Raw genomic sequence first — 13,949 nt, forward strand, 5'->3', positions numbered from 1 at the left:
GATCTCTAATGGCAAGAGCTTCAGAGAAAAGCACTGTGACAGTCATAAGGGCAATGGGCAGCCTTGAAGACAGGTTGGAATACATTCACTAAAAGATATTTAAAATTAGTTTCAAATGTCCTTCAGCTGAGCAGGGAGCTGCCAGAGCTCTGCAAAGAGAAGGAGGAAGCATAGCTGAAAATCACTATTGTAGGAAGTCTGGAAACCAACTTGAACTCTATAGAAATTTGAGAATACTGATCCAGGAGGACAAATGGGTAAATGACAGATAACTCCTAAGGATGAACATTTTATTCAATTACAAGAGCCTTCAGTCATTACTGACAAAGTTATCTACATACATCCAACTCAGGAAGTTAAATGTGAGGTTGTTTCTTTTTTGGACCAGCCTCTCCAATTTTGTGGTATGCAGGTCCAGCTCCTACCTTACCTGCCTCTACAACAAGACAAATCCGTAATAACAGACTCCATGACAGATGACAAAAGGTTCTTTCTTCCACTAAACTTTGCTTTTGGGACAGAAAAGATGTAGTTCCTGGTATAAGAAATGAAGAACCATTTTAAGTAAGTACTGGTTATGTTTACAACCAGGAAAATGAACAAACTCTGTTCTACTCTGGACAAATTGAATCCACAGGATAAATAAACAAAGGTTTGTTTGGGTTTTTAAGTTAGCAGCACGTGTGTGCATGTATAACCAAGATCACAAAAAGAGATAGTGCAGTAAGTGTGAACACAAGAGATCTGACCAGTGGCTACAGGGGAGAGGAATAACGTTTAAGATGATACAACATCCAGTACAAGATTTTTTAATCCAGTTTATTAAATATTGCTTTTTGGGGACATGTTTACAACAAGCCCAAATAAATTGTTTAAGGATTCAAAGCAGTCATATTAAAATACAGCTTCAATATAAAGTTTGTCACAGTTTTACAGTATTCAAAAATGACAGACCTGCCTTAAAAAAAGACTATTACACCAAAACATAAGAAAAACAGAAAAACAAACAAGTTTGGCATTTTCATAATCTTTATAGTATAAAACAGAATATTAAATCTATTACCAGCAAGCTGATACTTCAATCTATTACCTAGTCTGAAGTGTCTCCCATTAAAACACACTATACAACAGCACTATACAAAAGTTGTGGTGATACTCATGTGATGAAAGTGCATCCCTGAAAGTTTGCCAGTTTATAGTTAGCTCTTAGAAAAAAAGGTAAAATTAAAACGTCCTCTTTTAACCGAAGGCTTTATTTTAATTTTTTTTTTAAATTTTTTTTTTTTGCTGTTTTGTCTCACTTTCAGCCTTCTTTTAAAAGTGTCTAGGGACGCCCCCCAGGGGGCAGCGTAAGATTAACCATCAAATCACGAACGGCTGCAAATATTGTGCATTCACCTGGAACAGGGAAAAGAGACAGGTTAGCACCGCGCCCCGGACAGCCCTTCCTCGCTCTGGAGCAGGGAAAAGAGACAGGTTAGCCCCACACCCCACAGCCCTTCCTCACTGTGCCCCCCTGAGCCCCCCAGGGCAGAGCCGAGGGTGCAGACACGCGGCGGCCGAGACTCCCAAAACCCAGCGACCTCCAGGGACGTTGGGATTTGTGGGAGTTACCAGCTGAAGCAGCTCCAGCTTTCCCAGCAGGACTGCTCTTGTTGGTGATGGAATTGCAAGTAGCTCTTAATTTTTAATTGCTTTTGAATGTCAGATTGAATCTATGCTAGAATTGATTGCCCATGGACTGTGGTCCGAATTTTTTCAGTATGTTATTAATTAAGAGCACTACATCTTACAAAGAAAATAACCCAACTTCTTCAAGTTTTATTTCTATTGATTACAAGCAGAAACTAAAGATTTTGAAAGACTCAAAATGACTTCAAGTCTGAAACAGCTGATAGATGTTTTCTGTCCTAAGCTTAGTCTTGGAAACATTTCTAATTCCAAGACTGAGCAACAGTCAGGAATCTGTTTCTTTCAACCAAATTGCTCTGGCTCTACCCTTGACATCTAAACTGCAAAATAAAATACAGAGCAGGTGGACTTCTGTTTCCAACAGCTGAGATTCAATACTGAGAGGAAAAACCAGCCACAGCTACCTCAAGTTTTAAATACCAGCACTTGTTGACAAAACCACACATATTCTGAATAGCTTAAAGAAGTTAAAACCAGCAGAAGTGAAAGGGTTAAATAAGAACAACAAAAGATGAAGTAACAGGCAGCTGTGATTTTCATCTACTGTTTCCTGGTAAAGAGAATACAATTAATAGCCACTGTTGTAACCTGGTCATTGTGGGCTGAATTCTTCCTGCATATTTCACGGAATGTCAATTAGAAGATATTGCATTTTGCTGCTGAAGGAGCAACAGTGTGACCAAAGAGATAAGCACAGAGCCTGTTGGGATGCATTAATCTTAACTGCCAGACTAGGGATTCCCAAGATTATTTTGGGCAAGTCATTATCATATCAAAGCTACCAATCTGGGCTAAATACCATCCACTGCATCACTGAAAATCAGACACTGAAAAATGTTTAGTTGTGAAGTGCTTTAAGAATCATCATGAGTCCCTTGAGCTCCTCCCTAAGGATCACCTCCAGCATCCATAGGGACTTTAATTTCCTTACCAGATTTATGTCCACTACATACTGTAGGTTTTGGAATTACAGCTCAAGTTTAAACTTACTATTCCAGGGCATTGATTTCTTCTCAGTTCATACAAGTATTTCCCCAAAGTAAAGTATTTTCTCCCACTGAGGCATAGGTAAAGTGGTCTTAGAAAGACAATGTGTACTCACAATGAGTCAACATTTTACTGTTAAACACAGCAGAATGTGTTTGCCCACATATCTGAAAAGAAAACTCTTTCAAAAGAACTTACTTTTCAGGCACTACCATTTTATTAAGAGGAAAATTAAGCTGAATACAAAATACTTTCTCACAAAGAGAGAAAGGTAAAAAAGATACAGCCAGAACGAGGCAACACTAATTCCAGGTTACAACGACAGTGCCAGTAACATCATCTGTGCACGATGGGAGGCCCTGGTCCTTCCTGACTCAAACAGTGAAAAATTCCCTTAACCAGGCAGATTGCAGTTAGTGCAGCAGAGAGCTAACAGGCAGGAAAATCAGGAAAATCCTGGGTACAGCACAGGAGCAGCAGAAGAGAAAGGAGCATCAGACGAGAAAGGACACACATCTGGGATCTCCCATGTACTGCTGTTATAAGAGAAGTCTCCCAGCTATCTACTTTCATCTGTTGGCTCTCCTATCACCTTTCAATGGTGAAGAAAAGAAGGTATTCTTGTTCTCTTTGATCAGATATAATAATGTATGTTTTGACAATAAGAACAGAGGGAATTGCATTTCAAGTGTCTTCAGGAAGATCCTACTTTGGCTAGGTAGTGGTGGAAATAAATAAATTCATACAGACTCATTCTTTCTTTTGGAAATCAGAGGAAGGACTACTAGAAACTTCCTCTGCTCAGCCAGCTACATTCTCCTTTGCCTGGATAAGGTTCTGCTTGTGGCTCCAATGCTTTTCCTATGCTTTTTTTCTGCCTGTCTGTACTTTGCTCCCTGTATTGATTTGAAAACTGCTTCAAAACTTGCACGACAAACAAAAATTGTCCGTTCTGATCTATCTAGTGAACATCAGAAAACTTCTCACCTGGCATCACCAGAGCAGCTTTGACAGTTACTTGCTCTGCTGTGGTATTTTGTGGAGGGTTTACTTTAAAACACAACTCAGTGCAATAACAAACAGCAAAGCAAGAACCTACCCTTCCCCACACCAGAGGAACTCTGTGGGGAAGCACCTTCCAAAAGCAACACCTGAAGTTTAGTTAATGTATTTTGAAACAGAAGTGCTATACAAACAACAGCTCTCTGCCACATACAGAACTCCTACAGGGAACTCCACATGCCCTCAAGGCTATTTTCTCTCTATTTACCTACACTATTACTACATGTTAAACAAAAAATGCATATTAATTTAAATCCCATCACAAGTTTCAGAAATGTATGCATACCCACACCAATTTAAGGTAAACATTGCTCATGTTCTAGCAATTGAAATAATCCATCAAGCATAGTTAAAATTACTGCATAACAACAAGATGAATAATTATACAAAAGAGAAGTAAGAGTCAACCTCTGGATTCACAACTTCAATCTATTCACTGGGTTACTGGAAAAATTTTGTTCTTCGTCAGAACTGAAAGTTAAGCCATCTGTGTATTAGGACCCCAAACCACTGCTTATAGACAACATGCTGCCCAAAGAACCTGCTACTGTTCTTCAATGTTTTAGATACTAAAAAAATAACAAAAAAGGCATGACAAACAAGAGGGAAAGCAAAGCACAACGCTGCTCACGGTGCACTACCTACAGGCCAATGAACACTCAGAAAAACCTAGCTCAAACACTTCACAGCACGTCTGGTCGACAGAACTGTATGCACCTCTGCTAGTGGACACACTGACAAAGGAGTATACAACCACTGCAATTACTTTTTAATCATTCACAGCACGTGGACAAGTTCTGACAACTATTTTAACATCCCTTTATATTCTACTGCTAAGCTGAGTAACTTCATAATTAACCATGAAAACTGACACTTGGCCATAGTATATGTCTTGTGACTCATTCTGGGCCCATTTGTCAAAAAGTGTGACTCTTACTGAGCAGCAAGAGCTGGGCCAACAAGAGGTGGGTGCATCCTATCACTCGGGCAGAACAGCAAAACCCAGCCTGAATCATCAGTGCAACCTTCTGCTGTGTTGCCAGTACTTCCTATTAAGTTATGTATTGCCTGTCACATCAGGAGTTTGTAATCACTAAAGAAGTAAGATAGAAACCAAGAAGAATTCAGACTTAAGAGAGGTTTAGTGTTACACTGGAGATTTGTCACAGATGTCTGGGTGAAGAGAATATATCTACTGGACATGTACAGTACCTGGTCGTGGTGAATTCAGTTCAGCAAACCTCTTTAGAATATTGCTAACCATCATTGGAGCAGCAACAGAAGAGTTCTGCTGCCTGGGAATGTCAGCCTGTTGCGTTGTACCCGAAGCCATATCATAAATAATTGGGACAATAATACTAACAGCTTCCTGTGGGACTGTTGTTTTCTGTGTTAGCTGGAGCTGTGGGGGAAAAACCCAAAAACTGTGTTAAATTGAAGGATCTTGTACTTCAGTGCAACTTCTGACACAGTTAAACACTCCAGGCCTACACACAGCATGTACATCCACCCCCGTTTTCAGACATCAATTCTGTAACAGAGAAATTATCAATCAGGTGGAGACTGTTTTCTTCTCAAAAGCACCCCACAATAAGCACTGCCTCGGGCACAACACCGATGTAGATTTGTTCTGAACATCTCATCCCTGCTCTCCTCTCCCAGCACCACTAATGTGCACGTCACTCAGTCTAGGTGGTTAGTGCCTCAAACAACAAAACACCCACAAGTTGAGCACTTGAAGATGCAGCCCAGAGGGAGCTGAACTTCAGATATTGTCAACATCTCTCCAAGAACACAAAACACGAGGAGCTGCTGTGTTTTAGTAAGAAGGAGAGTAGGAATATGAACCAAACTTATTACAAGAGATCCACGCAAATCCAGGATTCCAAACAGTACAAAACTTTTAGCTATTACAGCTGTCAGGTACAGTGGCTTATGTTTTGCTACAAACCCGTGATCTCTGAGATATGCAGGGTTAGAATTTTAAAACAGATAGCTCTACTTACAAAAAACAACATTTTGGATTTCAGAACAACAGCAGGTGTTCCTGGAGGCGCAATTGGTGGAGCGCTGGGAGGGATTGTTAAACAAAACTGCACGTTCCATTTCAGCTGACTTGCCTGGTCAGGGAACTGTTCAGAGAGAGCAGCACAGAGAACAGCACAGGTCTTATGTCAGTGACATACACAGCTATGAAACAGGGAAGCATCACGAAGTAGAATGTGTCTCTTTACCTAAACCTGCAGATGTTGCCAGGTTTAGAGAAATACGAGTAACTCTGAAAGAACTGAGCACAACAATACAGTCAGAAAGACTGCAGCCAGCCTATGCATGTGCCTGTTGTGCAGTAACATGTATGCAGTTCTTTAAAATCATCAGTTTAAATGAGAAATTTTGGGAGTTTCCAGGAGAGCTGGTAGTAAACCAAAAACTTCTCCAGTAACATTAAATAACTTATGTATAGATTTAGAGTAATTTGTGTGTTTGTAGATAAAGATACAACAGCTTTTTTTCAAAAATATAATAACCAAAGTTGGGTGAACTAAATAAATAGAACAGTGGACTTACCAGCTCCAGTTTCATGATGTGCACGCAGTCCCTGAGGATGTGCGTGGGAGCCCCTAGTAACTTTGTGAAGGCTATCAGGGTGTTTGCTTTAAAAGGTGGTCCTGCAACCTAAAGAAAGACACTATTTAGTAGTGCCTATTTAGATAATAAATATATCATTTAATACGCAACCAGCATGCACAGCTGTCAATTTTATATTTTGCAGCTCTTACACAGCCAGCAGGACCACTCAAAACAACACCAGAGATTAAAAGCAATGCACAAAAATGTAAACATTCTTGATTTCAGTACATACCCTCGTTTCAAAGAACTTCTCCAAAACCTGTAACTCCTCTGATTTCCACTGTCCTGTATTTTCAGGTGTGACTTTCAGCTGCAAGGTCTGGTTGGTTTTGGGATTGAGAGCAACCCTGCATTTCAGTGCCTCTGTCTTAAACATAATGACACCTGGTTCATTCGAGTTTATTAACTGTAGCTGCATAAAAAGAAGATTCACAGTCAATTAGTCATTCATTAAATAGCATGAACACACAGACATACACACACACACACTCTCACTCCCTCCCCAAAGCATAGTGATCAACCTCTCTTTCCAGAAAGAAACACAAGATATTTTAATACAGGTGAAATTGCCTTGAGAATTAAGTTTATGCCAGATTTGGCTTCTTTCTCTGTCACTGAATCCACGCCACAGAAGTGAAGAGGCACATTTGTCTGTCCCAAGCCCTAAAGTAACATTCCTGACCTAGTAGTTACCATTAACTAGTAACTCACTTCTCTGGCAATCTTGCCAAGTAGTGGCATCCCCAGTAACCCCGTGGCTGTTCTAGTAAACTCCCAATGCACATGACAAACCCAAGGAACCCATGGCATCTTAAAGTCTGGTCCTAAACTTGCTATCTTAACAGTTACCAAATTTCACCTGACCAAACAGGTTTTCCACATCTAATTTGCATGGAAAGGAAGTGGAACTAAATGATTTCTCTAAATTTTGACACTTTAGGTGGCAAAAATCAGAAGTACAGCACAAGTCTAACAGCAAACAGTTATTTTATTTGAAGGATTTCAGTTTGTGCCTGACTTGAAAGACATGGAGCAGTCACATACCCACAGGCCCACTTAAATCATACCGTTTCCTGTTGTATGATCCTCTGAAGATGCCTCCTCATAATCACTGATCCGAGGAATCGCTCGAGAGGGGAGCACAGATAGCTGCCAGCCAGTCCTGGCACAAGCCCAGGGGTAGGAGAGGGCAAGAGCAGAATATTCAAGGCACTGTGGGTGAGGATTGTAGGAATGGATGCAGCCCAAGAGCGCTGAGGTAGTTTCCGAGGTGGAGGCATGCTTGTTGGCATGGCTTGGGAACCTGTGGGGACACAAGGACTTGCAGTAAGGGAGGATTTACACTGAAACAAGATATGTGTTCACTTTGTCACTGTTCATCAGTAAGTCCTCTGGGCCAAAGCTTAATCCTTCTTATTTAAGAATTTGCCTGCCTAGTGATAGGCATCAGACAGACAAAGAATTAGTTTTGACCCTGCACCCATGCAAAGAGTCTCAGTAACATTAAAACACCCCTCCCTTTTCCTCTTTCTGCAGCATGCCAGCAGACAGGAGGTTTGCACAACAAACTCAATGGGACGTAAAGATGGCTAAATCAGTCGTGCAAGAGCAGCATTACAAATCTATGATGTGAAAAGTTAGTATTTGGGTTGGCAAATGTGCCCATCATTGCTTTCACTCTGAAGACTTTTCTCTTAGTCACGGAGTTCAGTAGTTTCAGACTGATTTCTGCACTGCAACAAGAGTTATCATCAATCCTGCTGACATTTATGCTGTATGCTTTAGCTCATTTTTACCAATTTGTTACTGAAGATTTGAACTAGGACAGAATAAAGGCTTAATTTCCTTGGATATTTTACTGCACAAGGGCAGTAAGGACTGTTAGACCAACACAAGAACTACCAAAAGGAACACAACTGGAAATGTTAAACATGGGTGTTTCACAGTTATAACACTGATAAAGAAGCCTACTTGTTCCAGCTCGTGGGGAATGAGAGGCATCAGGGACAGGTGAATGAAGGGAAGGGTTGGCTGGTGACATTCCAGGCATCCGTGCTGCTGGTGATGGACCAGAGACCTGGGGAGATCCTGGCCAATTCCCTGCACGCTGACTGGGTGACATCATGGTATATGGTGAGCTTGGGTCTATGGTACCTACAGATGTTACAAGACCATTATTATTTCTTTAAAAAGTAAAAGGCTTTCTAATAGAGAAATCTAAAAGAGGCTTACCAAAATCTGTAAAGCATGAAAGTGCCTGCAAGCTTTTAGACTACTTTTTACAACCATATAAAACACACCAAGTGGGGGCAGAGAGGAAAAATCAAAATATGGATTTCAAGGGTTTCCAGGTTGTATTTTTAAAAAAGTAAAATTGAATGTTCAGAAAAATTGTCATATTCAACAAGTAACAGGTTCTAAACTAAAAGGAGCTCTTGCCTACAGATTTGGACTTCTACTCCTTAGCAAATGGAAGCCTCAGCCAGACAGTTCCTCATCTATTCAGTATCTTACAGTTTTCTCTGCAAAAGTATCTCTGCTGTACAGACTGATCAGAACGAGCTCCTTGAACCCTCTGTGGCACATCTCTCTCACTGCATTCATCTCAACAATCAAACTGATGTATGAAAATTACCATCTGAACTGTTCATTTGTTGTCATCTATACAACAGTTTCCAATACACTGTGATTACACAAAGGATTGTTTTGGCAGCTTTCCAAAAAAACCAACCGAATTAATAAAGGAAACAACCAAAAGGCATGTTGCTCACATACAGATATGTCAAACCAGCCAGACTTTGACAACATTTTCAAAGTGCAAGTATCTGAATTTCTAACCTGTACCTGCTATTTTTCCAGGAAATGTAAGCAGTGAAAATCCACTAACTAATCTAACAAAAGAAAATGCTCATTAAAAGCTGCAGCCACTGTTCTGCTACAAGACCACATTGAATTTCCCCACATTAGTAAGCAGAAAGGAGTGACTGAGAGTCAATTTTTAACATGTTAGGAACGCCTCAACATGCCATGCAGCTACTTTTGACTACTGTTAAGAGTTAATACTCACATATATGAAAACAGCTACTTGAGCCAATTGCAAAACATGAATTTTTCTCAGTTAACTTAGGTCTGCTCTGGAAGACTTAATTTCAAGAAGCAAATCTGACCTCCCTGTCCCTACATATACACCTGCCAGTAAAGAACTCACCATGTGGGCTGGCAAAGTTAGCTGTTTGTCCCATTGTGATTCCAAGAGAGGAAGGTGAAGGAGTTGGACCAAAGGATGCTGGTGATGGTGCTCTTAAAGCCCCGCTAGGTGAGCTTGCAGCATGCAAATTTCCTGATCAAAGACATCACATCACTTGACATACACAATTCTGTTCTAACTTTTTGTATCAACTGCTCCCTTCAGGGAAACAGCAAACAAGATTCAAGAGAATTTGTTTTTGCACTCGAAGGCTTTATTTCGTACATGCATGACTGTTATATTTTTCAGGTTGATTTGCGACACAAATGAAAAACTTCCCATGATATTTGGCTTGAAGAATGGCATTTCTCCCCTGCTCAGCCCTTCCCCAAATTTAAATATTTTCAGCTGTTGTTCTACAACAGCTAGGAGCAGAAAGCAGAGCTTTGGTGATGAAAAGCTTTTCTGAAGAACCAAGTATTGAAAATTACCAGGTTTTTGTCTTAGCAAGTTATAAACTGTAAGAATGAAAACAGTCCCAAATATTACATAGCTGAAGATGGCAGTTTTACTTAATGTTTTTTTTTTATCTTCAAAATGTACTTTCCAAAACACACATGGTAGGACTTTCTTTTTTTCTCCACAATGTAAGGTGCATTCTCTAGGCTAACCTGGGGCTAAACACACCTCAAATAATAGAAAAAACATGCATGCACAAAGACCTATTTTTCTAGGACAGGATCAGCTCCCAGCTTCCCAGCCATCCTACCTGGTGACTGCGTGTGCATCATGGACGGGGAGGGTGTCACTGTGTTGTGGTAGGAGGTGGGTGGTGAGGTGAGAGGATACGCTCCAGAGGCTCCTGCCTGTTTTGCAAACGGCTGAAATTGTCAACATAGGACAATGAAAATTTTTGATCATTTTGTACTAAAATAGAAGTTAAGTATGTGCAGAATACTAACAAGGGTTTGCTCTTACAGGTTCATCCACACAGTTGTTTGGTTTTCTATATTATTTTGTTCAGTGCTCACTGTTTTTTTCAGTTTCTTCTAAAGACATAATACCTCTGTACCTCACATCTTTTATCTGCCACCCTGTAACAGCAACACCTCCTGACTCTCCCTCCCATCTTTTATCTTTAACAGTTGTTTTCCCTCCCTCAGTCCTTTGCTTCTAGGCAGCAAGTCTCATGTGACCTTCCAAAGCTGCTGTTCATATGCTATGGGCTATTTACACTGGAATGAGAAATGGCAAAATAAATTAATACGTTTTGCCCGAAGGGGAATTCTGCAGCAGAGTGGGTTTATAGCCTCCTTTTCCATTTTGCTACTGCTAATCCCTTTAGAACATGAAGTTCTTAGAAATCCACTGTTGTGGAAGACAATAAACATTTATTTTGCCTGAAGGGTACCTGTTGTTGTGGTTGCTGCGGCGGCTGCTGGGGTTGGAGCTGTGATATCAAAGAATCCATCATGTCTCCTCCAATAGGAGAAGGTGGGTTATCATCTTCATTTACAGATCGTCTCCGTGCATCCTGATTGCTGTCAACAAACATGTTCAGGAATGTCTGTGGAAAAAGCAGTTTTGTTAGCAATTGGCCCATTTAAGTTTTACTACACAAAAGAAGGCAGTATTTGCTGAGCTGTAACACTACCTCTATCAGCTACAGCACACAGGTCTTGGGAACTAAATACTGGTGGACATTCATTAATTACAGTATAATTAGTCTGCAAAATATATCAATTCATAAACAGAGATACCTGGCTCTATAACAAGAAGTATCTCCAGTAAATTGAAATACCAACATTTTTCTTGTCTCCTTAAAGATAAGGAAAAGTCTACGTTTGGAAATACCTGTTCCAGAACAACTTATCAGTATCCAGAACCTACAGGGCTGCTGTACACCTACAACTGCCCTGTTTGGTTAAGAACATCTGGGTCACCTCCTCCACAGAACTCTCTTGTACCCAGAGGAGCCTGACAACTTTCTTGAATTAATTCCTCCTGTACCTTCCCATTTTCATTCTCTTCTACTACCTTACACTGGTATCTACAATCTCCTTCTTATTTCCATTAGTCTTTCATTTAGCATTTGTGAAAGAGGCAGATGTTCAGGATTAGTTAAATGCAATGCCAGAGAATCAATATCCAGCTGCAACTGTCAGAAAAACAAAAATTAGCAAATCAACTTGTTTCTCAAAGGATGCATTTTTCCAGTATTTCAGTGTAACTAGCACTGGTACAAGCTGCCCTCAGGTATTCTGTCAATGTGCACAGATTCACTTTTCAGGAAGAGTGAACCAGCACTGCATTTAGAACCAAAGCCATAGGCTCCTGCCACACACTGATGAGAACTATTTTAAAGGGAAGTTTCTATCTAGAATCATCTGACATGGAGCATTGTCCCACCTGCAACTTATGAGCACTGTACTGCCGCACAACACAGTTTGTGAGGAGCAGTTGCTGCTAATCCTGAAGCAGACATCTAGCCTAGTCACAAAGCTTCAGCAAGTTTCAACAAAAGGATGCCTGAATACACAGATAAGAAAAAAAACCCCCAGCACTTGATGTTACATTTTAAAAAGGAAATGTTTTAATTCAAACTAATTAACAGATCTACCGATAAATCAAAAACTTCCTTCTACGCTCAGAATTTTGGAAGGACCACAGCTCTCCACAAAGAAAGCCTTCACCAAGCTCTTCACATCAGATTCATACTCCCAAGTTAGAAGCTCATTTATTGTCAGCCTGCCAGAAAACATGGGGTGGTCACCTTTAGCCCAGGCGCGGGGTAGAAGCCCTCCACGATCTTGCTGTTGTCGAAGAGGCTGTAGGCGCCGTCGCGAATGGCCACCACGCCGCGGCTGCGGCAGTAGATGTCGATGCAGTACATGTTCCTGAAGGCCAGCCTGATGTGCGTGGGGGACTGGGGCAGGATGGAGAAGCACTGGTAGGCAGTGTTGGTGCGTTGGGTCAGTCCCAGCATGGGCACGGTTGGGAGTTTGTTGATGGCGTTTAATGGAGCCTGAGTGTCAAACAAAACCTGGGAGAGGGCGGATATTGAGAGGTCAGGTAGCTTATCCAAAAGGAAAGGTCAGGGAAAATGGGGAATAGCAGGGAAAATTAGATGCCTTCTGGCAATGAGATCCATAAACAACTGTAACACCCATGTAATTTTGAAGAGAACAGTTTAATCAGAATTCAGCTCCCAAGTGTCTTGCAATTTTCTTGAGAGAAGTTTTTTAGAACATTACCTGTAACAACTGCACCACATTTGGCGTTTTATTGAACATCTCCTGGAGCTGGTGCAGAATTGTGTTGTGACAGTTACTGCAACCTGAGTTCGGGCCAACAGTTCCCAGTGAAATGTGGAACTTCTGGAGGATGGAGTTCCACTGAATGCTGATCTGCAATGTCACAAACATAAAATGGTCTTGGAAGCTAGAACAAGTAGGTTGTAATAACAAGATTATAACAAGAGATTATAATAAGAAAGTTGGTCTGATTTAATTTTTTCCCCCATTTTTCATCAAACCTCAACAGATTCCTAATTCACCTTCCTCAAAAGCTGCTGAGGTTGTGAAGAAAAAAAAAAAGCACTGTCAGCTTTAACACCCACTTAGCTGCCTGGATTGTTGGCAACTACAGAACTGGGCAATTATATCAGCAAGTCAACGAAAAAGCAAAAGAGTCTTTTATGCCAAAGGTGAAAGGGAGAAAAGTAAACTCAAGAGATTCACACCGTGGAAAACTGATTAATGAGTTCTGGAGGTGGACTGGTTTTCTTAAGTTACATTACACAAAAATGAGAACTGGATATGTTAATATGTAAGGAAGTTAAATGCAAAATTCATACTGCTGCTGGGGCTACTTACATATATATAATATACATATGTATATATGTATACATATATATACACACACATATACTTCCCAATAAAAGGCACATAAAAATACTCTTAAAAATTCAGCTTAGAAAAATGAACACAAAAGCATTCCAGGAAGCAAATTTCAAGTGTATCAGCTACTTTGCATCAGTTGCACACAAAAACTATATTCTAAATCTGAAATAAAGATGCACTCACTTCCTCCTCTACCTTGCACTTAAGGCAAAGGTGTGAGCAAGTACTCAGTTATTTAAGTAATTAGTAAGTTGTAAATTCAAATACTACAGAGAAAGCTAGAGTTCTGAACAAGAAAACAACACTGCTACAAAATAATTAAGGATCACCCCATTCAAAAGCACAGCACTACATTTAAAACTTTGTTAAGAGTACTCTCTTTTAAGGCAGAATTAGGCACTCAGCTTAACACATATCCGTATATCCCAGTACAGCAGTGACCAGCAACAACACTTACACAAAGTTTTTCAGAAACATGCTGCTACACC

At 40.4% G+C, this 13,949-nt stretch overlaps 1 protein-coding gene across 2 annotated transcripts in view; it reads right to left on the minus strand.

Annotated features, from left to right (window-relative positions):
* Positions 1-798: 798 nt before the first annotated feature.
* MED14 (mediator complex subunit 14) overlaps positions 799-13,949 on the minus strand; it is a 35,558-nt gene continuing 22,407 nt past the window's right edge. Inside the window, exons 20-31 of one of the 2 annotated variants that reach the window (XM_039552265.1) lie at positions 12,814-12,966; positions 12,333-12,602; positions 10,971-11,126; positions 10,329-10,440; positions 9,581-9,712; positions 8,344-8,526; positions 7,440-7,675; positions 6,605-6,784; positions 6,310-6,417; positions 5,748-5,873; positions 4,954-5,143; positions 799-1,398 (exon numbers count right to left, since the gene is read on the minus strand). In XM_039552265.1, coding sequence (XP_039408199.1) covers positions 1,325-1,398; positions 4,954-5,143; positions 5,748-5,873; positions 6,310-6,417; positions 6,605-6,784; positions 7,440-7,675; positions 8,344-8,526; positions 9,581-9,712; positions 10,329-10,440; positions 10,971-11,126; positions 12,333-12,602; positions 12,814-12,966 — 1,920 coding nt within the window. In that variant the 3' untranslated portion in view covers positions 799-1,324. The remainder of the gene's footprint in view (positions 1,399-4,953; positions 5,144-5,747; positions 5,874-6,309; positions 6,418-6,604; positions 6,785-7,439; positions 7,676-8,343; positions 8,527-9,580; positions 9,713-10,328; positions 10,441-10,970; positions 11,127-12,332; positions 12,603-12,813; positions 12,967-13,949) is intronic. The other variant, XM_039552276.1, reaches the window with a different exon arrangement.

The sequence above is a fragment of the Corvus cornix genome, chromosome 1, assembly GCF_000738735.6.
Source record: "Corvus cornix cornix isolate S_Up_H32 chromosome 1, ASM73873v5, whole genome shotgun sequence".
NCBI classification, from domain to species: Eukaryota; Metazoa; Chordata; class Aves; order Passeriformes; family Corvidae; genus Corvus; species Corvus cornix.